General features: G+C 48.0%; 1 protein-coding gene across 3 annotated transcripts in view; it reads left to right on the plus strand.

Moving 5' to 3' along the window:
* Window positions 1-23,850, plus strand: part of LOC140388652 (transcriptional regulator QRICH1-like) — a 90,331-nt gene that overhangs the window by 36,929 nt on the left and 29,552 nt on the right. For all 3 annotated transcript variants that reach the window (XM_072473126.1, XM_072473124.1, XM_072473125.1), the window contains 2 exons: window positions 3,473-4,432; window positions 14,553-14,724. In XM_072473126.1, coding sequence (XP_072329227.1) covers window positions 3,473-4,432; window positions 14,553-14,724 — 1,132 coding nt within the window. The remainder of the gene's footprint in view (window positions 1-3,472; window positions 4,433-14,552; window positions 14,725-23,850) is intronic.

A 23,850-nucleotide genomic window follows, 5' to 3' on the forward strand; every position in this document is an offset into this window, starting at 1 on the left:
CTATCTCTTTCGTATTCAAGCCGCTTTAATTCTTTCTCATGTTCCATTTGTTTAAGTTGCAACTGAATTTTTGCCATTTCCAATGAGTCAAACTGTATCTCCGGAAACTTTAAATGCTTAGCCACCGCCATAATTACCTCGTCTTTTCGCATTTTGTCAGGTAATGTTAACGGCAATGTTTTTGTCAAATCTAACAGTCTGCTTATACTTTCTGTCTGTAAGGTACTGCATGTGACTGTATCCACCCCCAAAACATTCAGAGCCTCTGAAAGAGCCATTGTTCATAACACACTCCCTACATAAACTAAAATACCACACCTGAAAAGCAACCACAATATGCTCAACCCTCACTCTCTTTAAGTCCACTAAGCCAATCCAATGGATCGACTTTTATCCTGGACGAGCCCCCAATTTGTTATGGGCCAAAGTGTATCATGCAGTTCATCTGACCCACAACTTTTAATAGATTGTGGTACGGGGAGCACACTGCCCACTCTACAGGTGTGGAACAGCAGAAATGGAAAGGTATTTTTTAAAGCAAAACAATGTTTACTCTATGACCTCAAGTTAACCTTTTAAAACATACAGTGAACATCTTAGCAACCATTAATTCAAATACAACCCCCAAAGACTACAACACTAAGTAATCCTTCAAGCTTTCCTTTTAACATCCATACGACTTAAAAACAAAACCTTTAACAGAAGCACATCAGGTTAAAGTCACTACTGAAAACATTTATAATTCTGAATTCACCAAATGATCAAGAGATAGTCTTTTCATGGCAGAGAGATCAACAGTACACCTGCTTTGTCTGGCTTCAGCTCCAACACTGAAAACGAAACTAAAACACACCCTGCAGCAAACAGCCTAAAACAAAAGTAAAAAGCTGACAGACAGCCCAGCTCCACCCACACTCTGACATCACTGATAAACACCCATTTCTTAAAGGTACATTTCTTAAACACCCATTTCTTAAAGGTACTCTCACATGACAGTACAGTCCAGGCAGATCATTCTATACATGAAAAAAACCAGGACATACAATAGATACACAATGTAAATACATAGACATCGGGTGAAGCATACAGGAGTGTAGTACTACTCAGTACAGAACATTTGTGAAGAGATCAGATCAGTTGATAAGAGGGTCGTTTAGGAGTCGTAACAGCAGGGAAGAAGATGTTTTTGAATCTATTAGTGCATGTTCTCAGACTTTTGTATCCACTGCCTGATGAAAGAGGTTGGAAGAGAAAATAACCTGGGTGAGAGGGGTCTTTGATTATGCTGCCCACTTTCCCAAGTCAGCAGAGGGTGTAGACAGAGCCAATGGATGGGAGGCAGGTTCATGTGATGGACTGGGCTGTGTTCACGACTCTCTGTAGTTTCTTACGGTCTTGGGCCGAGCAGTTGCCATACCAGGCTGTGATGCAGCCAGATAGGATGCTTTCTATGGTGCGGTGGTAAGAATCAATATGGACATGCCGAATTTCCTTAGTTTCCTGAGAAAGTATAGGCACTGTTGTGCTTTCTTGGTCGTGTCGTTGACTTGGGGGGACCAGGACAGATTGCTGGTGATGTGCACACCTAGGAATTTGAAGCTGTCAACTATGCAGGGCAGCACGGTAGCATTGTGGATAGCACAAATGCTTCACAGCTCCAGGGTCCCAGGTTCGATTCCGGCTTGGGTCACTGTCTGTGCGGAGTCTGCACATCCTCCCCGTGTGTGCGTGGGTTTCCTCCGGGTGCTCCGGTTTCCTCCCACAGTCCAAAGATGTGCGGGTTAGGTGGATTGGCCATGCTAAATTGCCCATAGTGTCCAAAATTGCCCTTTGTGTAGGGTGGGGTTACTGGGTTATGGGGATAGGGTGGAGGTGTGGATCTTGGGTAGGGTGCTCTTTCCAAGAGCCGGTGCAGACTCGATGGGCCGAATGGCCTCCTGCACTGTAAATTCTATGATCTTCACCTCCGCCCCGTTGATGCTGACGGGTGTGTACAATACTTTGCTTCCTGAAGTCAATGATCAGCTCTTTAGTTTTGCTGACATTGAGGGAGAGATTATTGTTGTTACACCATCCCACTGGGTTCTCTATCTCCCTCCTGTATTCTGACTCGTCGTTATTCGAGATCTGGCGCACTATGGTCGTATCATCACCAAAATTGTAGATGGAGCTGGAGCCTAATTTATCTATACAGTCGTGTGTTTACAGGGAGTATAGTAGGGGGCCAAGCGCGCAGCCTTGCGGGGCCCCGATATTGAGGATTCTCGTGGAGGAGTTGTGGAACCTAGATGCAGTCTTTAAATTAAGTTGGGGAAAAACAGATTGCCATACCAGGCAACAGAAAGTTGGGGAGGGGCTGTTCAGCACAGGGCTAAATCGCTGTCTTTGAAAGCAGGTCAAGGCAGGCCAGCAGCACGGTTCAATTCCCGTACCAGCCTCCCTGAACAGGCGCTGGAATGTGGCGACTAGGGGCTTTTCACAGTAACTTCATTTGAAGCCTACTTGTGACAATAAGCGATTTTCATTTCATTTCATATGTTTACGAAAAAGTGGCAATGGATTAATTATTCAACTGTTCTATCCCAGAGAATGAGCCTCTGGCATACCTTCAGGAGGTTGCTGGACAGATTGCTTCAAGTGAGGCTATGTGGTTTCACGTACAACAGTTTGTCTGTGTATATCATGGACAAGTTTCAATCCTCCGGTTTGGACAGGAATTTTCCTGATACCTTTTCTGGTTAACGGCCATAGTTTTTTTTTCTTACCCAGGAATTTCCCTGATGGAGGAATAGGCAGTGTTTAGTCAGAATGACCCAGCAATCCCACTGGGCGATCGATTTTGCATGTATGCTGGAAGCTCACTTCTGTGGGCTATAGGTGAGAGCAGGATTGGACTTTACTACCAATAGGCATCTGACGTAGGAGTCTTTGTTGTCGAGATGTTTCAGGGGTGAGTGTAGGACCAGGGAGATGGCGTCTGCTGTGGACCGGTTGTGGCAGCATGCGAATTGCAATGGATCAAGGCGTTCTGGGAGTATGGAGGTGATGCGCTTCATGACCAACCTCGCAAAGCACTTCATAGTGATCGATGTCAGGGCCACCTGACGATAGTCGTTGAGGGAGAGAAGGGAGCTGATGTTTCGAGTATACTTGTCCGGTTCAGCTGAGCTGTTCGATTGGTTAGGATTATATTCTTGTATTTTCCTGTAATCATTTGTGCAATGCATTAACTTGTCAATTTTTAAAATTGATGTAAGTCACCCAAACAAGCCAACCATTGCACAAAAGCTTCCAAGGTCACCCACAGTTGTTATAAAATCCACATTTAAGTAAAGGTTTACTGTGCATTAGACTATTGCCCCTCCACCGCCATTTGTTTAATGTTTTTAAATGGCTACAGATATATGGCTAGGATGTTAAAAGAATATAATTCTGTACATTTTTCAAAATGAATGTTTCTCGTTTCTTCCAGGTTCAGGTTCAGGTACAGCAATCTCCACAGCACATCTCCACACAGCAGCTGTCTCCCCAACTCCATCCCTCACCTGATCAGATTCAGGTACAGGTGCAGTCACAGCCGGTTACTGCCCAGCAACAACAGTCTTCACAGCAAATTCAGGCCATGCACAGTCCTGCCACAGCTCAGCAGCTTCAGGGCACTCCGATCTCTGTGCAACACATCCAGCCTTCCCAGCAAATGCAAACGTCAGAACTCTCCGATGAACACATTCAGCAGCAACACATCCAAGCTCAGCTCGTCTCTGGCCAAACTCAGCAGATTCAGATTCAAACAGTGAGCACCCTCTCTCCCACTCAACAACAGGGGTCTCCCCGTGAAGGGGAACGGCGATCCAGTACTTCAAATGTACTCCAACCAGTCAAGAAACGCAAGGTGGACATGCCCATCACTGTTTCATACACTATTACTGGGCAGCCTGTAGCTACAGTGCTGGCGATTCCACAGGGGCAGCAACAAGGGTACGTGTCTCTAAGACCTGACCTTTTGACAGTGGACAGTGCTCACCTCTATACAACAGCAGCTGGCACAATCACCAGCCCAGGTGGGGAGACATGGGCCATCCCTGTGTACTCCACACAGCCTCGTACTGATATGCAACAACAGACTGCCACACACGTCACCATCCCTCAGGATGCCTACAATGTTGTGCAAGTCGGTGGTTCACCCACTGCTGTGGCAGCTGTCAAGTTGGAGGACGAGAAAGATAAATTGGTGACCTCTGGATCTGTGATGAAAAACTCTCATGAGGAGGTGGTTCATACGCTAGCCAATACCATCTTTCCAGCACAGTTCATGAATGGCAACATCCATATTCCAGTGGCAGTACAAGCAGTGGGAGGCCCTTACCAGGCTCAAGCACAGTCGGTGCAGCTGTGGGATGCCCAGCAGCAGCATCAACCCCAACAGCTACAGGTAAGCAAGAAGCAGTTAGAATGTAAATTTTGGAAAAGCACAGAAGCATAATCCGCAAGCATTATGTCATCACTGAGGACAGTCCTAGCTTCCAATCTGCGCTGAGCTCAGCCAGCTGGGTCAGACCACGATTAAATGTGTCCTGGATTAAAGAGCATGGGAGAAATAAAATCAGTCTCCGGTTGATTACGAACAAGTAATCAACATGGTAGCACAGTGATTAGCACTGCTGCCTCACAGCTCCAGGGATCGGGTTCGATTCCGGCCTCGGTTGACTGTCTGCAGAGTCTGCACGTTCTCCCCGTGTGTGCATGGGTTTCCTCCGGTGCTCCGGTTTCCTCACACAGTCCAAAGAAGTGTAGGTTAGGTGGATTGACCATGATAAATTGCCGCATAATGTCCAAAAGGTTAGGGGGGTTTACTGGGTTACAGGATAGGGCGGAGGTGTGGCCTTAGGTAGGATGCTCTTTGCAAGGGCCGGTGAAGACTCGATGGGCCGAATGGGCTCCTTCTGCCCTGTACTTTAGCGATGGGCCGAATCCTGTGTGTGGGTTTTGAACTTGTGCCTCTGGGTAACATCAATGATCCTATTGTGCCCTCATTTAATCGATGTTGCAAATTGAGGGGTTTTGTTAGAGGAGCTATGGAGAAACTATCTCCACGGGCACAGCAGGGACCCGTAAGCAGAGATGAGATTTATGATAACTGGCAATCTAGCCCACCCCGCCCCGGACCTTGCCCCCCCGGGCCCCGGATCTCGCCCGCCCCGGACCTCCCCCCCGGCCCCGGACCTCGCCGCCCCCCCCCCCCCCCCCCCACCCCACCCCGGACCTCGCCCACCCTGCCCCAGGCCTCCGCACCCCCCCCCCCCACCCCAGGACTCCGCACCCCCCCCCCCCCCCCCCCCCCCCAGCACCGGGCCTCCGCACCCCCGCCCCGGGCCTCCGCATCTTTGGGGGCCGAGCCCCAACATTGAGGGGCTAGGCTGACGCCGGAGGGATTTCCGCCCCGCCAGCTGGCGGAAACGGCCTTTGTTGCCCCGCCAGCTGGCGCGGAGATGACATGTCGGGGCGGCGAATGCGCGGGAGCGTCAGCAGCCGCTGACAGTTTCCCGCGCATGCGCAGTGGAGGGAGTCTCTTCCGCCTCCGCCATGGTGGAGACCGTGGCGGAGGCGGAAGGGAAAGAGTGCCCCCACGGCACAGGCCCGCCCGCGGATCGGTGGGCCCCGATCGCAGGCCAGGCCACCGTGGGGGCACCCCCCTGGGCCAAATCGCCCTGCGCGCCCCCACCCCCCCCCCCCCAGGACCCCGGAGCCCGCCCACGCCGCCTTGTCCCGCCGTTCAAAAGGTGGTTTAATCCACGCCGGCGGGACAAGCAATTTATCGGCGGGACTTCGGCCCATCCGGGCCGGAGAATCCAGCGGGGGGGCCCGCCAACCGGCGCAGCCCGATTCCCGCCCCCGCCGAATATCCGGTACCGGAGACTTCGGCAACCGGCGGGGGCAGGATTCACGGCAGCCCCCGGCGATTCTCCAACCCGGCGGGGGGGGTCGGAGAATGACGCCCCTTGTCTTTATCTTATTTCAATAAACCTCCAAAATAATTTCTCCCTCTTGCTGAAGCTCCTGCAGTTAGGGCTGCTCCTGTAGCCCTCTATATTGTATCTCCTGAGCTCCTCTGTATAACATTCTGTCGCTTCTGTCCTCTCCCTGCAAATCGGCTGCTTTTACTCTTTACCCCCACCCCCCACATTCAACAATCCAAAACTTTAACCACAAGCTTAGTGTCCAACTAATCACTTCCTCTCTCTTTTTCCCCAATTCCTCCGATATAGCAATAGGTGCTATCCACAAGTGTAATTGTTCTATAACTTGTTATGAATATCTAGAAAACATTTTACAGGAGTAGGAAATGACGTTGTATAGTTTTAAAAACTCAAATTGCTTTTTCTAAACACTCATGGATAAGGAACTTGATTTCTTATTCCTCTCCGATGGAGTGTAGGTGATCATTGGTTATACTGAATGTACATTCATTAATGACTCAAAACCCTCTGATTGTCACAGTCTGAATGGTAACCACGTAAACACAACCCTAAAATATATTCAAACTCTGAGACTGTTTAGGCGGCGAATTTCAAACCATCCTGAAACCAATGAGCTGTCAGATATTCATTCTCCCAATATAGAGCTGCAGTGGAAATGCTTTTGTCTGGTTTCTGCCACATCTAAAGAGTTGAGTTTGTATAATACATTTTTATGGTAGTTGTAGAGCTTGAGATTCCAGAATTGATTGAATTCAAATCTATTTTTAAAAATAAATCAAGAGTACCCAATTCTTTTCTTTTTCCAACTAAGGGGCAATTGAGCGTGGCCAATTCGCCTACCCCGCAGACACCTTGTTGGGTTGTGGGGGCAAGACTGGCGCAGACATGGGGAAAATGTGCAATCTCCACACGGACAGTGACCCGGGGCCGGGACCTCGGCGCCGTGAGACAGCAGTGCTAACCACTGCGCCACCATGCCACCCCTTGAATTCAAATCTAAACAATGACCTTCAAGCGGAGTTTTGTTAAGAATTCAAAACTTAAAAATGGAGAGAAATAAATATAACACCGTGCCTCTGTACGTATGAGACATAGGAGCAGAAGTAGGCCATTCGGCCCATCAAGTCTGCTCTGCTATTCCGTGAGATCCTGGTGGATCTGATGTGATAATTCTCAACTCCACTTTCCTGCCTCATCTCCATCACCCTTGATTCCCTTACTGATTAAAAAATCTGTCTAGATACTTTTTCAAAATATAAATTTGAAGTACCCAATCATTTGTTTTTCCAATTAAGGGGCAGTTTATTGTGGCCAACCCACCTAGCCTGCACATCTTTGGGTTGTGGGGGTGAAACCCACGCAGACACGGGGAGAATGTGCAAACTCCACACGGACAGTGACCCAGAGCCGGGATCAAACCTGGGACCTCAGCGCCGTGAGGCAGCAGTGCTAACCACACCTTGAACATAGTTAACGGCCCAGCCTCCACAGCTCTATGCAGTAAAGACTTCCACTGAGTCACTACCCTCTGAGAGAAGAAAGTCCTCCTCATCTCTGTTCTAAATGAGCGACTCCTCACTCTGAGATTCTGCCCTCTGGTCCTGGACTCTCCCACAAGAGGAAACATCCTCTCCGCATCGACCCTGTCAAGCCCCCTGAGAATCTTGTATGCCTCAATAAGATGGCCTCTCATTCTTGCCCATTCTACCTCAATAGCATGTGGCTATTAAAATAGTTCCTAACAAATTCCTCTCCATTTTTATGTAAGAATCCGTTACCAGTATGTGGATTGTGTAGATTTCATAATCAATTTGATGAATTTTGTTTGTTGATGAAGTGTAGGTTGGATGGCTTTTGTTTCGGTGCAACATCGTGGGCCGAAGGGCCTGTACTGCGCTGTATTGTTCTATGTTCCATGTTCTATGAAGACAAAACTGAAGCGTTTAATTCCTGCGCTTCTATACTTTGTTTTAATTTGTACAGGCTGAAGGCAATCGTGAGATGCTATGAATTTGAGCTAATGATTTGTTGAGTTGGGTGCATCATGAAACTTTCCAGTCTCTCACTCACTCAATCACTCCCCGAGATTATTGAATCAAGTATTCCTGTGAATAACAAAAATATGAGATTTGTTTTTTGTGGCTTTCCTATTTTTGAAAAGTAATAGAGTAGAACCAAAAGTTTGAAACCAGGGCATCGAGGAAAATATACTCATCAAATCCTGTAGATCAGAAACTTAGATTCCTAAACACAAGGGAAATTGAGTGGTTTGAGAGCGAGAGAGAAAACAGTACTGACTATAGGCATTAGGAGCCAAAGTCGATAATCAGCCCTTTGAGCCCGCTCCGCCATTCAATCAGATCATGGCTGATCTCAAATCCATCCCCCTACCTGTTCCCCATGCCACGTTAACCCGTTATATCAGAAATATATCTATTTCCTTTTTTTAAAAATTTAGCGTACCCAATTAATTTTTTTCCAATTGAGGGGCAATTTACCATGTTCAATCCACCGACCTTGCACATCTTTGTGTTGGGGGGGGGGGGGGGGGGGGGGGTGAAACCCGCACAAACACGGGGAGAATGTGCAAACTCTATACCGACAGTGACCCAGAGCCGGGTTCGAACCTGGGACCTCGGCGCCGTGAGGCAACAGGGCTAACCCACTGTGCCACCGTGCTGCCCCATCTATCTCCTTCTTGAAAACATTTAACAATTCAGACTCCGCGCTGTGGGGCAGCACGTTCCGCAAATGCACCACCCTCTGCGAGAAGTAGTTCCTCTTCACGTCAGTTCTAAATCTACCGTCTCTCAACCTATAGAGAGAGGTTTACAGCATGGAAACAGGCCGTTCGGCCCAACTTGTCCATGCCGCCCAGCTTGTCCCAATTGTCCACATTTGGCCCATATCCCTCTATACCCATCTTTCCCATATAACCCATATATAGGGAAGAGGTGTTGGCAATTCTGGACAGGCTGAAAATAGATAAGTCCCCGGGACCTGATGGGATTTATCCTAGGATTCTCTGGGAGGCCAGGAAAGAGATTGCTGGACCTTTGGCTTTGATTTTTATGTCATCATTGGCTACAGGAATAGTGCCAGAGGACTGGAGGACAGCAAATGTGGTCCCTTTGTTCAAAAAGGGGAGCCGAGACAACCCCGGCAACTATAGACCGGTGAGCCTCACGTCTGTAGTGGGTAAAGTCTTGGAGGGGATTATAAGAGACAAGATTTATAATCATCTAGATAGGAATAATATGATCAGGGATAGTCAGCATGGCTTTGTGAAGGGTAGGTCATGCCTCACAAACCTTATTGAGTTCTTTGAGAAGGTGACTGAACAGGTAGACGAGGGTAGAGCAGTTGATGTGGTGTATATGGATTTCAGCAAAGCGTTTGATAAGGTTCCCCACGGTAGGCTATTGCAAAAAATACGGAGGCTGGGGATTGAGGGTGATTTAGAGATGTGGATCAGAAATTGGCTAGCTGAAAGAAGACAGAGGGTGGTGGTTGATGGGAAATGTTCAGACTGTGTACCACAAGGATCTGTTCTGGGGCCGTTGCTGTTTGTCATTTTTATCAATGACCTAGAGGAAGGCGCAGAAGGGTGGGTGAGTAAATTTGCAGACGATACTAAAGTCGGTGGTGTTGTCGATAGTGTGGAAGGATGTAGCAGGTTACAGAGGGATATAGATAAGCTGCAGAGCTGGGCTGAGAGGTGGCAAATGGAGTTTAATGTAGAGAAGTGTGAGGTGATTCACTTTGGAAGGAATAACAGGAATGCGGAATATTTGGCTAATGGTAAAGTTCTTGAAAGTGTGGATGAGCAGAGGGATCTAGGTGTCCATGTACATAGATCCCTGAAAGTTGCCACCCAGGTTGATAGGGTTGTGAAGAAGGCCTATGGAGTGTTGGCCTTTATTGGTAGAGGGATTGAGTTCCGGAGTCGGGAGGTCATGTTGCAGCTGTACAGAACTCTGGTACGGCCGCATTTGGAGTATTGCGTACAGTTCTGGTCACCGCATTATAGGAAGGACGTGGAGGCTTTGGAGCGGGTGCAGAGGAGATTTACCAGGATGTTGCCTGGTATGGAGGGAAAATCTTATGAGGAAAGGCTGATGGACTTGAGGTTGTTTTCGTTGGAGAGAAGAAGGTTAAGAGGAGACTTAATAGAGGCATACAAAATGATCAGGGGGTTGGATAGGGTGGACAGTGAGAGCCTTCTCCCTCGGATGGATATGGCTGGCACGAGGGGACATAACTTTAAACTGAGGGGTAATAGATATAGGACAGAGGTCAGAGGTAGGTTCTTTACGCAAAGAGTAGTGAGGCCGTGGAATGCCCTACCTGCTACAGTGGTGAACTCGCCAACATTGAGGGCATTTAAAAGTTTATTGGATAAACATATGGATGATAATGGCATAGTGTAGGTTAGATGGCTTTTGTTTCGGTGCACCATCGTGGGCCGAAGGGCCTGTACTGCGCTGTATTGTTCTATGTTCTATAGCTGTCTAAATGCTTTTTAAAAGACAAAATTGTACCTGCCTCTACTACTGCCTCTGGAAGCTCGTTCCAGACACTCACCACCCTCTGTGTGAAATAATTGCCTCTCTGAACCTTTTGTATCTTTCTCCTCTCACTTTAAACCTATGCCCTCTGTTTTTAGACTCTCCTACCTTTGGGAAAAGATGTTGACTATCTACCTTATCTATGCCCCAAAAGGGGGAACATTTGGTCTATATTTACTTTATCAATCCCTTTTAGTATTTTATACACCTCAATCAGATCCCCTCGTCCTTCTAAACTCCAGCGAGTGTAAACTCAAACTGTTTAATCTCTCCTCATCCGTCAACCCTTTCATCCCCAGGATCAATTTGGTGACCCTCCTCTGAACTGCCTCCAATGCCACCACATCCTTCCTCAAATAAGGAGACCAAAACTGGACACAATACTCCAGATGTGATCTCACCAACACCCTATAAAATTGCAACAACACTTCTCTACTTTTATACTCCAGTCCTTTTGCAATAAACGCTAACATTCCATTGGCCTTTTTAATTACACGCTGTGCCTGCAAACTGACTTTCTGCGATTCATGAACACTGACACCCAGATCCCTCTGCGCAGACACATTTTGAATCTGTTTTCCATTTACATAATTTACCTTTCTATGTTTACTTATCTACATTAAACAAATTTTGGCCCAATTTCCTAGCCTATCTATCTATATCTGTCTGTAAAATCTTTATCTCCTCTTCACTGCCTGTTTTCCCACCTATTTTAGTATCATCCACAAATCTTGCTGTGTTACACTCTGTTCCTGCTTGCAGACCATTTTTGGAAAAAAAAATTTAGAGTACCCAATTCATTTTTTCCAATTAAGGGGCAATTTAGCATGACCCTGCAGCACATCTTTGGGTATGTGGGGGTTGCAGATCATTTATAAAGATAGTGAACGTTGAGGTCCGAGGACTGACGCGGCACCCCCTAGTTGCAGTTCGCCAGCCAGAGTAGGACCCATTTATCCCGACCCTCTGGTTTCTGCCAGTCAGCCAATCCTCAATCCACTCTAGTACTCTACCCCCAATATCCTGCGATCTCGCCTTCTGGATCAGTCTTTTATGCGGCACCTTGTCAAATGTCTTCTGGAAGTCTAGATATACCGCATCCGCACGTTCCCCATTATCCACCTTTCTAGTTACGTCTGAATAGAACTCCAGCAAGTTTGTCAAGCGTGACTTACGCTTCATATAACCATGCTGACAATGGTGGATTGAGCTTTGTCTTTCCAAATGTTCAGTCAACTCCTCCTTAATGATTGATTCCAGCAACATCCCCACCACAGAGGTCAAGCTAACCAGCCTATAGTTTCCTACTTTCTGCCTCTCCCTTTTTGAATGGGGCGTCACATTAGCGTGTTTCCAATCCACCGGAACCTTTCCAGAATCCAAGGAATTCTGAAATATCAGAACCAATCCATCCACTATCTCTGCTGTCACCTCCTTTAATACCCTAGGATGCAGGCCATCGGGTCCCGGAGACTTATCTGCCTTTAATCCCATCAGTTTATTCGATACCGTCTCGCTGGTGATGGTTATTGTACCAAGTTCCTCGGCACTAACTGCACTTTTTATCCTCTAGCTGAAGACAGAGGCAAAATATTGGTTCAGTGCCTCCAATCTGTTCCCCATTATTACCTCACCAGTATCGTCCTCTAAAAGGCCAAAATTTACTTTAAATATTTTCATCCTCTTTATATACTTATAGAAGCTTTTGGTATCAGTGTTTATGTTTTCTGCTAGTTTCCTGTCATAGTTTATCTTGGCTCTTTTGATTATATTTTTAGTAGCCTTTTGCTGAACTTAAGCTCTCCCAATCCTCCAACTTACCACTAGCTTTTGCAGTATGGTATGCCCTAGTTTCTGCCTTTATGTGTTCCTTGACTTCCTTGTTTAGCCATGGAATGTTTTTCTCCCTTTTACAATTCCTCTCAGGAATATACTTTAATTGAGAGGTATTTAATATCTCCCTGGACATCCGCCATTGTTCCTCAACTGTCCTAACCTCAATGATTTGTGCCCAGTCTACTTGGGCCAACTCTTTCCTCAAGCCTATATAATTACCTCTGCCCAAGCTAAAACTCCAATATGGCACTCTGCCCTCTCTCGCTCAATCTGAATTTGAAATTCTAGCATGCTGTGATCACTCCTTCCAAGGGGATCCTTAATCATAGGACTATTTAAACCCTTCTTTATTACGTAAGATTAAATCTAAAATAGCCTGCTCGCTGGTTGGCTCCATAATGTTTTGAACTAAGAAACAATCCCTCACGCCCTCTATGAAATCTCCCTCGAAGCTACCTTTGTCAATTTGATTAATCCAGTAAATATGTACCTAAAAATCACCCATGATTACCGTTGTGCCCTTCTCACAAGCCCTCATTATTTCTATGCCCCACTTTGGAAGTATTGCTCAGGGGCCTGTAAATTATTCCCACCAAGGAGTTTTCCCCACGTTTTTAATTTCCTCCCAGATCGAATCAACATCTTGGTCCTTGGTGCCAATGTCATTTCTTAATACAGCCTTAATGTCATCTTTAACCAATAAAGCAACTCCGCCTCCTGTCCCATCCCGTCTCCTACAACCATGTTTCAATAATCCCCACCAAATCATACCCATTTGTCTCTTTGTCCCGTCCGCTCATTGACCTGATTCCCAATACTGCGGGCATTTAGGTACAAGGTTTTAAATATGTCCCATTGATTTGTCATTCCCTTGCAGGATTTTCCTGTGCACTATGCTTTCCACACATTCTGACCTCAGCCTTGCCAACAACTTGATCCTTTTGGGGAAAAAAGATTCCTTGTATTCAAAAACAAATCTTCCATATAATTAACACATTTCTTATTTGTTTCCACATCCCATGAATGAATAGGCAACAAACACAGTGGTTAGGACTACTGCCTCACTGCCATTGACCAGGGTTCAACTCCGATCTTGGGTGACTGTTTGGAATTTGCACATGCACATTCTCCAGTGTCTGCGTGAGTTTCCTCCCACAATCCAAAGCTGTGTAGGTGAGGTTACGGGAGTGGGTCAGATAGAGTGCTCATTCCGTGGGCCGAATGCATTGTAAGGATTCTATATATTGACATTTTGCCAAATAATTTTTCATCTTTCTAATTGTGGATTTTAATGGCACGATTATAATGCCTTTCAATCTGAACAGTAATGCATAGTATGAAACTATTTCATTCACTTAGTGTTAATAAGCTAACTGTTAAACCCCAGATCTCTCAACTCCACAAGGGCCGTTTACATCAATAAGGGACAGGATTCTCCGTCGGCGGGATGCTCTGTTTTGCCGGCAGCCCGGGGCTTACCCGACGGTGTGGGGCTGCCCGACAATGGGAAACCCCATTGACCTGCCAGCGTAACGGAGCATCCCGCCGGCGGGGTGTGGCGGACAGAGCATCCCGCCGAAGGTCTGTTTCCATAAAGGCTTGAGAGAAAAAGCTTCTCTGATTGAAACGTATGGGGATCTAATTGAAAGGTATAAAATTCTGACACAGCTGGAAATATGGGTGCAGGGAAGTTGTTTCCTTTGATTGCGGGGTCTAGAGCAACGGGTCACAGTCTCCGAATACAGGGTGGGCCACTTAGAACTGAGCTGAGGAGAAACATCTTCACTCAGAGGGTGGTGAACCTGTGAAATTCTCAACACCGAACGCTGAATATATCACTGAATATATTTAAGCGGGAAATTGATAGATTTCTAGACACTAAAGGTGTCAGGGGGAGAACGTGGGAGTATTGTGTTGAGATGGAGAATCAGCCATGACCATATTAAATGGTGGAACAGGCTCGGAGGGCCGAATGGCCTACTCCTATTTTCTATGTAAAACCTCAAATTCTAACAGAGCAAAGTAAGCAGCTTGAAATGGGCAGCCTGTATTTGATTAGTCTTTCAGTTTTGTGCTGTTTTTATTGGTATTGTGCAAAGCGAGTAAATGTTTTCTGAACTTCTGACAGTATTGTAACCATCCTGAAAACATGTCCCTTTCTCATCTCCAGGCGCAATCTGTGCAGGTAGCTGAAGTGGAATCTCAGCCTCCACCACCTCCAGAGGTGCTTTTGCCAAACACCTTGAAACCAGAGGACGGCCTCGGTGTCTGGAAAAGTTGGGCAGAGACCAAGAATGCAGAGTTTGAGAAGGATTCTGAGAACAGGCCAGCTCCAATTGGTCGTAAGTATTATCACAGCTGAAGTAAGATGCCAACGGTTGTTGATCTACAGTTAAATGCAGCAGTGTTTGGGGCTGGAGGAGTGTGACCTCGGACATTTGGAACTAAATATCCCAAGAGGGGGAAACGGTGAAACTTGGACCAGAGTTGCAGTTGTGCACTGCGTTTGAGCCAGCTGTGGTCTGGTAGCTAACTGTAAAGGATCTTGCCTGCCTCTATCAGTCAAGCTGCGTCAACTCCAAGCCCCCCCCCCCTTCCCGGCCAATCCTCATGGGATAACCATGTGGCTGAGAGTAGATGATTGAGTTTTTACTTGAACATTGGTGAATGCACCCAGATACATTAATTTTCTGCCTGTCAGAAGACTATCTGCCTCTGGGGTACACTGTTGAGAATGTTGGATTTGTTCACTGGACTAACAGATGGGGTGCATATTCTCTGAAATCAATAAGGGATTTTACATCAGAGCAGAATATCTAGAAGACATCTCTCAAAGAGACAAATAAAAGATTGGATGTATCAGTCAGTGTTTGATTTGGTCGTGTATTTCCAGAGCTGTAGCAGCTGTTATTCAAGAGCTCAGTTTTGAAGGTATTTCTTCAAAGGAGTTGATAATCAATTAGGGAAACTATTCATCTTCAAAATAATGCTGTCTCAGTTTTTAAAAAAATATATTTTATTGAAAATTCCCCCCCCCCCCCCCCCGATCCTGGGCTGCTGCTGCTGCCTTCTTTTTCCATTCCATCTATCTTTCTGCGAGGTATTCGACGAACGGTTGCCACCGCCTGGTGAACCCTTGAGCCGACCCCCTTAGAACGAACTTAATCCGCTCTAGCTTTATAAACCCTGCCATGTCGTTTATCCAGGTCTCCACCCCCGGGGGCTTGGCTTCTTTCCACATTAGCAATATCCTGCGCCGGGCTACTAGGGACGCAAAGGCCAAAACATCGGCCTCTCTCGCCTCCTGCACTCCCGGCTCTTGTGCAACCCCAAATATAGCCAACCCCCAGCTTGGTTCGACCCGGACCCCCACTACTTTTGAAAGCACCTTTGTCACCCCCCTCCAAAACCCCTGTAGTGCCGGGCATGACCAAAACATATGGGTATGATTCGCTGGGCTTCTCGAGCACCTCGCACACCTATCCTCCACCCCAAAAAATTTACTGAGCCGTGCTCCAGTCATATGCGCCCTGTGTAATACCTTAAACTGAATCAGGCTTAGCCTGGCACACGAGGACAACGAGTTTACCCTGCTTAGGGCATCTGCCCACAGCCCCTCCTCGATCTCCTCCCCCAGCTCTTCTTCCCATTTCCCTTTTAGTTCAACTACCATAGTCTCCCCTTCGTCCCTCATTTCCCTATATATATCTGACACCTTACCATCCCCCACCCATGTCTTTGAGATCACTCTGTCCTGCACCTCTTGTTTGTATCGGGAGCTGCGGGAATTCCCTCACCTGTTGCCTCGCAAAAGCCCTCAGTTGCATATACCTGAATGCATTCCCTTGGGGCAACCCATATTTCTCGGTCAGCGCTCCCAGACTCGCGAACTTCCCATCCACAAACAGATCTTTCAGTTGCGTTATTTCTGCTCTTTGCCACATTCCATATCCCCCATCCATTCCCCCCGGGGCAAACCTATGGTTGTTTCTTATCGGGGACCCCCCCAAGGCTCCAGTCTTTCCCCTATGCTGTCTCCACTGTCCCCAAATCTTCAGTGTAGCCACCACCACCGGGCTTGTGGTGTAGTTCCTCGGTGAGAACGGCAATGGGGCTGTCACCATAGCCTGTAGGCTAGTCCCCCTACAGGACGCCCTCTCTAATCTCTTCCACGCCGCTCCCTCCTCCTCTCCCATCCACTTACTCACCATTGAAATATTAGCGGCCCAATAATACTCACTTAGGCTCGGTAGTGCCAGCCCCCCCTATCCCTGCTACGCTGTAAGAATCCCTTCCTCACTCTCAGGGTCTTCCCGGCCCACACAAAACCCATGATGCTCTTTTCAATCCTTTTAAAAAAAAAAAAGCCTTCGTGATCACCACCGGGAGGCACTGAAACACAAAGAGGAATCTCGGGAGGACCACCATCTTAACCGCCTGCACCCTCCCTGCCAGTGACAGGGATACCATATCCCATCTCTTGAAATCCTCCTCCATTTGTTCCACCAACCGCGTTAAATTTAACCTATGCAATGTGCCCCAATTCTTGGCTATCTGGATCCCCAGGTAACGAAAGTCCCTCGTTACCTTCCTCAACGGTAGGTCCTCTATTTCTCTACTCTGCTCCCCTGGATGCACCACAAACAACTCACTTTTCCCCATGTTCAATTTATACCCTGAAAACTCCCCAAGTATCCGCACTATTTCTGGCATCCCCTCCGCCGGGTCTGCCACATATAGTAACAAATCGTCCGCATACAAAGATACCCGGTGTTGTTCTCCTCCTCTAAGTACTCCCCTCCACTTCTTGGAACCCCTCAACGCTATCGCCAGGGGCTCAATCGCCAGTGCAAACAATAATGGGGACAGAGGGCATCCCTGCCTTGTCCCTCTATGGAGCCGAAAATATGCAGATCCCCGTCCATTCGTGACCACGCTCGCCATCGGGGCCCTATACAACAGCTGCACCCATCTAACATACCCCTCTCCAAAACCAAATCTCCTCAACACCTCCCACAAATAATCCCACTCCACTCTATCAAATGCTTTCTCGGCATCCATCGCCACTACTATCTCCGTTTCCCCCTCTGGTGGGGGCATCATCATTACCCCTAACAGCCTCCGTATATTCGTGTTCAGCTGTCTCCCCTTCACAAACCCAGTTTGGTCCTCGTGGACCACCCCCGGGACACATTCCTCTATTCTCATTGCCATTACCTTGGCCAGGATCTTGGCATCTACATTTAGGAGGGAAATAGGTCTATAGGACCCGCATTGTAGCGGGTCCTTTTCCTTCTTTAAGAGAAGCGATATCGTTGCTTCAGACATAGTCGGGGGCAGTTGTCCCCTTTCCTTTGCCTCATTAAAGGTCCTCGTCAATACCGGGGCGAGCAAGTCCACATATTTTCTATAGAATTCGACTGGGAATCCATCCGGTCCCGGGGTCTTTCCCGCCTGCATGCTCCTAATTCCTTTCACCACTTCTTCTACCTCGATCTGTGCTCCCAGTCCCACCCTTTCCTGCTCTTCCACCTTGGGAAATTCCAGCCGATCCAAGAAGCCCGTCATTCTCTCCCTCCCATCCGGGGGTTGAGCTTCATATAATTTTTTATAAAATGTCTTGAACACTCCATTCACTCTCTCCGCTCCCCGCTCCATCTCTCCTTCCTCATCCCTCACTCCCCCTATTTCCCTCGCTGCTCCCCTTTTCCTCAATTGGTGTGCCAGCAACCTGCTCGCCTTCTCCCCATATTCGTACTGTACACCCTGTGCCTTCCTCCATTGTACCTCTGCAGTGCCCGTAGTCAGCAAGTCAAATTCTACATGTAGCCTTTGCCTTTCCCTGTACAGTCCCTCCTCCGGTGCTTCCGCATATTGTCTGTCCACCCTCAAAAGTTCTTGCAGCAACCGCTCCCGTTCCTTACTCTCCTGCTTCCCTTTATGTGCCCTTATTGATATCAGCTCCCCTCTAACCACCGCCTTCAACGCCTCCCAGACCACTCCCACCTGGACCTCCCCATTATCATTGAGTTCCACATACTTTTCAATGCACCCCCTCACCCTTAGACACACCCCCTCATCTGCCATTAGTCCCATGTCCATTCTCCAGGGTGGGCGCCCTCCTGTTTCCTCCCCTATCTCCAAGTCTACCCAGTGTGGAGCGTGATCCGAAATGGCTATAGCCGTATACTCCGTTCCCCTCACCTTCGGGATCAACGCCCTTCCCAGCACAAAAAAGTCTATTCGCGAGTAGACTTTATGGACATAGGAGAAAAACGAGAACTCCTTACTCCTAGGTCTGCTAAATCTCCACGGGTCTACACCTCCCATCTGCTCCATAAAATCTTTAAGTACCTTGGCTGCTGCCGGCCTCCTTCCAGTCCTGGACTTCGACCTATCCAGCCCTGGTTCCAACACCGTATTAAAATCTCCCCCCATTATCAGCTTTCCCATCTCTAGGTCCGGAATGCGTCCTAGCATCCGCCTCATAAAATTGGCATCATCCCAGTTCGGGGCATATACGTTTACCAAAACCACCGTCTCCCCCTGTAGTTTGCCACTCACCATCACGTATCTGCCCCCGTTATCCGCCACTATAGTCTTTGCCTCGAACATTACCCGCTTCCCCACTAATATAGCCACCCCCCTGTTTTTCGCATCTAGCCCCGAATGGAACACCTGCCCCACCCATCCTTTGCGTAGCCTAACCTGGTCTATCAGTTTCAGGTGCGTTTCCTGTAACATAACCACATCTGCCTTAAGTTTCTTAAGGTGTGCGAGTACCCGTGCCCTCTTTATCGGCCCGTTCAGCCCTCTCACGTTCCACGTGATCAGCCGGGTTGGGGGCTTCCTACCCCCCCCCCCCCCTTGTCGATTAGCCATCACCTTTTTCCAGCTCCTCACCCGGTTCCCACGCAGCTGTATCTCCCCCAGGCGGTGCCCCCCCCCCCCCGCCCATCCCCTCCCATACCAGCTCCCCCCTCTCCACAGCAGCAGCAACCCAGTAATTCCCCCCCCCCCCCCCCCCCCCCGCTAGATCCCCCGCTAGCGTAATTACTCCCCCCATGTTGCTCCCAGAAGTCAGCAAACTCTGGCCGACCTCGGCTTCCCCCCGTGACCTCGGCTCGCACCGTGCGACGCCCCCTCCTTCCTGCTTCTCTATTCCCGCCATGATTATCATAGCGCGGGAACCAAGCCCGCGCTTCTCCCTTGGCCCCGCCCCCAATGGCCAACGCCCCATCTCCTCCACCTCCCCTCCTCCCCCCATCACCACCTGTGGAAGAGAGAAAAGTTACCACATCGCAGGATTAGTACATAAAACTCCTCTTTCCCCCCCCCTTTTAAACCCCCCTCTTCGCCCCCCACATTCGCCCCACCACTTTGTTCAAACGTTCTTTTTAATAACCGGCTCATTCCAGTTTTTCTTCCACGATAAAAGTCCACGCTTCATCCGCCGTCTCAAAGTAGTGGTGCCTCCCTCGATATGTGACCCACAGTCTTGCCGGTTGCAGCATTCCAAATTTTATCTTCTTTTTATGAAGCACCGCCTTGGCCCGATTAAAGCTCGCCCTCCTTCTCGCCACCTCCGCACTCCAGTCTTGATAAACGCGGATCACCGCGTTCTCCCATTTACTGCTCCGAGTTTTCTTTGCCCATCTAAGGACCATTTCTCTAACCTTAAAACGGAGGAATCTCACCACTATGGCTCTGGGAATTTCTCCTGCTCTCAGTCCTCGCGCCATCACTCGGTATGCTCCCTCCACCTCCAACGGACCCGCCGGGGTCTCCGCTCCCATTAACGAGTGCAGCATCGTGCTCACATATGCCCCGACGTCCGCTCCCTCCGCACCTTCAGGAAGACCAAGAATCCTCAGGTTGTTCCTCCTTGCGTTGTTCTCCAGTGCCTCCAACCTTTCCACACATCGTTTCTGATGTGCCTCCTGCATCTCCGTCTTCACCACCAGGCCCTGTATGTCGTCCTCATTCTCGGCTGCCTTTGCCTTCACGACCCGCTCCTGGGTCTTTTGTTCCTCCTTTAGCCCTTCGATCGCCTGTAGTATCGGGGCCAACAGCTCTTTCTTCATTTCCTTTTTGAGCTCTTCCACACAGCATTTCAAGAACTCTTGTTGTTCAGGGCCCCATGTTAAACTGCCACCTTCCGACGCCATCTTGGTTTTTGCTTGCCTTCCTTGCCGCTGTTCTAAAGGATCCACTGCAATCCGGCCACTTTCTCCTCCTTTTTTCATCCGTATCCAGGGGGTATTCCCTTCTGGTTTACCGCACAGTGTTTTTAGCCGTCAAAATTGCCGTTGGGGCTCTTATCAAGAGCCCAAAAGTCCGTTTCACCGGGAGCTGCCGAAACGTGCGACTCAGCTGGTCATCGCCGCACCCGGAAGTCCCTGTCTCAGTTTTTTAAAGTTACTTCAATATTGAATCTATAGCGAGAGCAAGCAAAACTTCAGCTTTCTGCTAAGTTCTCCAGAAGTTCTCCAGTTCAATCCTAGGTTAGGTTTTGTAAGAGAGGAGAGAGCAGTGAGGCTGAAGAGGGAGAGAATGACAATAGTTAAAATAGAGACTGGGTCAAGTCTATGGACCAAACAAAGTATGACCGTACAAAGAAACAAGTGATTGGTTGGTGAGTATTTTGCTGTTAGACTCAAAAATGTAGACCAGGATCAAGTTTTGAATTTGGTTGATACGATTATTGAAGGTGGTAGAAAGGCTGGTGGAGCTGGTCTGCCTTAATCTTCAGGCAAAAAGTCAGACAGAACTTATCTCGGCTTACAGACGCAAGAGCACAGGTTGTATAAATGTTTAGATAGTTTTATCACTCCTTGCTCATCCCAATATTCTGTAGCCTAGCCCTTCCCTAACAACTAATGTTTATTCAAGATTCCCACGATCTCCATGGTGACACTATTATCCTTAATATCCAAGGAGTCTCTCATGCCCTTTAGAATTGGTAACGGGCAGCATGGTGGCATTGGTGCCTCACGGTGCCGAGGTCCCAGGTTTGATTCCCGGCCCCAGGTCACTGTCTGTGTGGAGTTTGCACATTCTCTCAGTGTCTGTGTGGGTTTCCTCCGGGTGCTCCAGGTTCCTCCCACAATCTAAAAATGAGCAGGTTAGGGAATTGTCCATGCTAAATTCCCCTTAGTGCCCAAAGAGTACGTGGGGTAATGAGGATAGGGTGGGGAGATTAAGCCTATCTAGGGTGCTCTTTCAGAGGGTTAGTGCAGACATAAGAACAAAAAGAACAAAGAAAAGTAGAGCACAGGAACAGGCCCTTCGGCCCTCCACTTGATGGGCTGAATGGCTTCCTGCCCTGTCTGGATTCTATGATGCCTCCTGGTTCTAGAATTCTCTGCCAAGGGAAACCAATTTATCCTGTCCACTCTATCTCTTCCCCATATAATTTTGTAAACCTCTTATCAAGTCACCCCTCTGCCTTTTTGTTCCAAAGAGAATAACCCCAACATATCCAATCTCTCCTCGTAGCTACACGCTTCCAGCCTTGGCTACATTCTTGTTAACTCCTCTGCACTCTCTCCAGAGCAATTGCGTCCTTCCTGTAATATGGTGCCAGAACTGCACACACAACTCCAGTTCCCTCCACCCGGAGGAACACTGGTGAGCAGTGGTTTCCAATTTATACTATTCCAACATTATATCCTTCTATTATCATCCAAGTAAAACACGTCTGCAGTGAGTGTCTGTGGCTTGAGGAGCTTCAGCTCAGAGTTATTGAACTGGAGGATGAGCTGCAGACACTATGATGCAACAGGGAGGGGGAAAGTTATCTGGACATTTCATTCCAGCCGGTGGTCACACCCATTCAAATAGGGTCTTCTGATTTGGTCAGGGACAGGAGGGTGTGATTGCAAGTGAAGCAGGTTTGGGGACACAAGGTAGAAGTGGAGAAATCTCAACCCTTGCAATTGTCCAACAAGTCTGGATGAAAGTGAGAGCTGAAGATGGGTGAGCAAACCATCCGTGGCATCTTTCACGTAGGGTGTTAATAAGACATCATTCAAGTAGGGTGTTAATAAGAATGTTGTGGTAGCAGGAACAGTAAAGGTAAAGCAATAAACACTGTTCTTTGCAACCTAGATGGTGAGTCCAGGCAGTTGTACTGCCTGCCCAGTGCCAGGGTTCAGGACATCGGGCGGGGGGATCTGATTGTCATGGTCCACATGGGTACCAATGACATAGATAGGACTGAAAGAGATTCAGCTTGGGGATTACGAGCGGCTAGGAGCCAAATTTAAAAGCAGGTCTTGTATGGGTTGTTATCAGAGCCATGCTCATATTAGCATTGGGCAGATAGGTTTTCGAGAGATGTATGGCTCAAAGTTTAGTGTCATAGAGAAATGGATTTGATTCCTGGCACCAGTACTGGAGAAAGTGGGAGCTGTACTATTGGGGCCAGTGTTCTGGCAAGCTAGAAACTAGGGTGATAGAGAGAGCTTTAAACGAAATAGTGGGGGGAAGGGATCACTGAGAAGAGGTGCAATAAATCAAAAGGAAATAATGAGGCAATAGAGCAGACGGTTTGGGTAACGATGACCAGAGTTTGGCAGGAAGGGACGGAGAGCACGGTAGATAACCAGAGTGTGGCAGGAAGGGACGGAGAACACAAGAGTGCACCAGCAGATAAGGCCAGAAATGTGGGCTAAATAGCTGGTTTGCAATGCAGGACAAGGCCAGCAGCGCGGGTTCAATTCCCGTACTGGCCTCCCCGAACAGGTGCCGGAATGTGACGACATGGGGCTTTTCACAGTAATTTCATTGAAGTTTACTTGTGACAATAAGCGATTATTATATTATAATCATAGATCATAGAATTTGCAGTGCAGAAGGAGGCCATTCGGCCCATCGAGTCTACACCAGCCCTTGAAAGAGCACCCTACTCAAACCCACACCTCCACCCTGTCCCCGTAATGAAATGGAGATTCCTCCACTTCTACCTTGTGTCCCCAAACCTAGCACAGAAATAAATATATATGACCTGATAACCATCACAGTGACATGGTTGCAGGGTGACCAAGGCTTGGACCTGAATACTGAAGAGTATTTGACATTGTAAAAAGATAGGAACTTGGAAAAGGTGGTGGGCTAGCTATGTTAATTAAGGGTGTCATTAGTACAATAGTGAGAGGTGACCTTGGCTCGAAAGAGCAAAATGTAGAATCTGTTTGGGAAAGAGAAGAAATAGTAATGGTAAGAGATAACTGGTGGGAGTCGTTTATGGGCTCCCTAACAGTAGTCGTGGGGTAGGCAGAGTATACAGGAAGAAATAAATGGTGGATGTAAGAAAGATATTGCAGTAATCATGGTGACTTTAATATGCATGTAGATTAGGAGAATTAGACTGGAACGGTCGCCTGGAAACATAGTAAATAGAGACAGGAAGAGGCCATTCGGCCCTTCAAGCCTGCTCCACCATTCATTATGATCATGGCTGATCA

Source organism: Scyliorhinus torazame, chromosome 13 (genome assembly GCF_047496885.1).
Source record: "Scyliorhinus torazame isolate Kashiwa2021f chromosome 13, sScyTor2.1, whole genome shotgun sequence".
Lineage (NCBI taxonomy): Eukaryota > Metazoa > Chordata > Chondrichthyes > Carcharhiniformes > Scyliorhinidae > Scyliorhinus > Scyliorhinus torazame.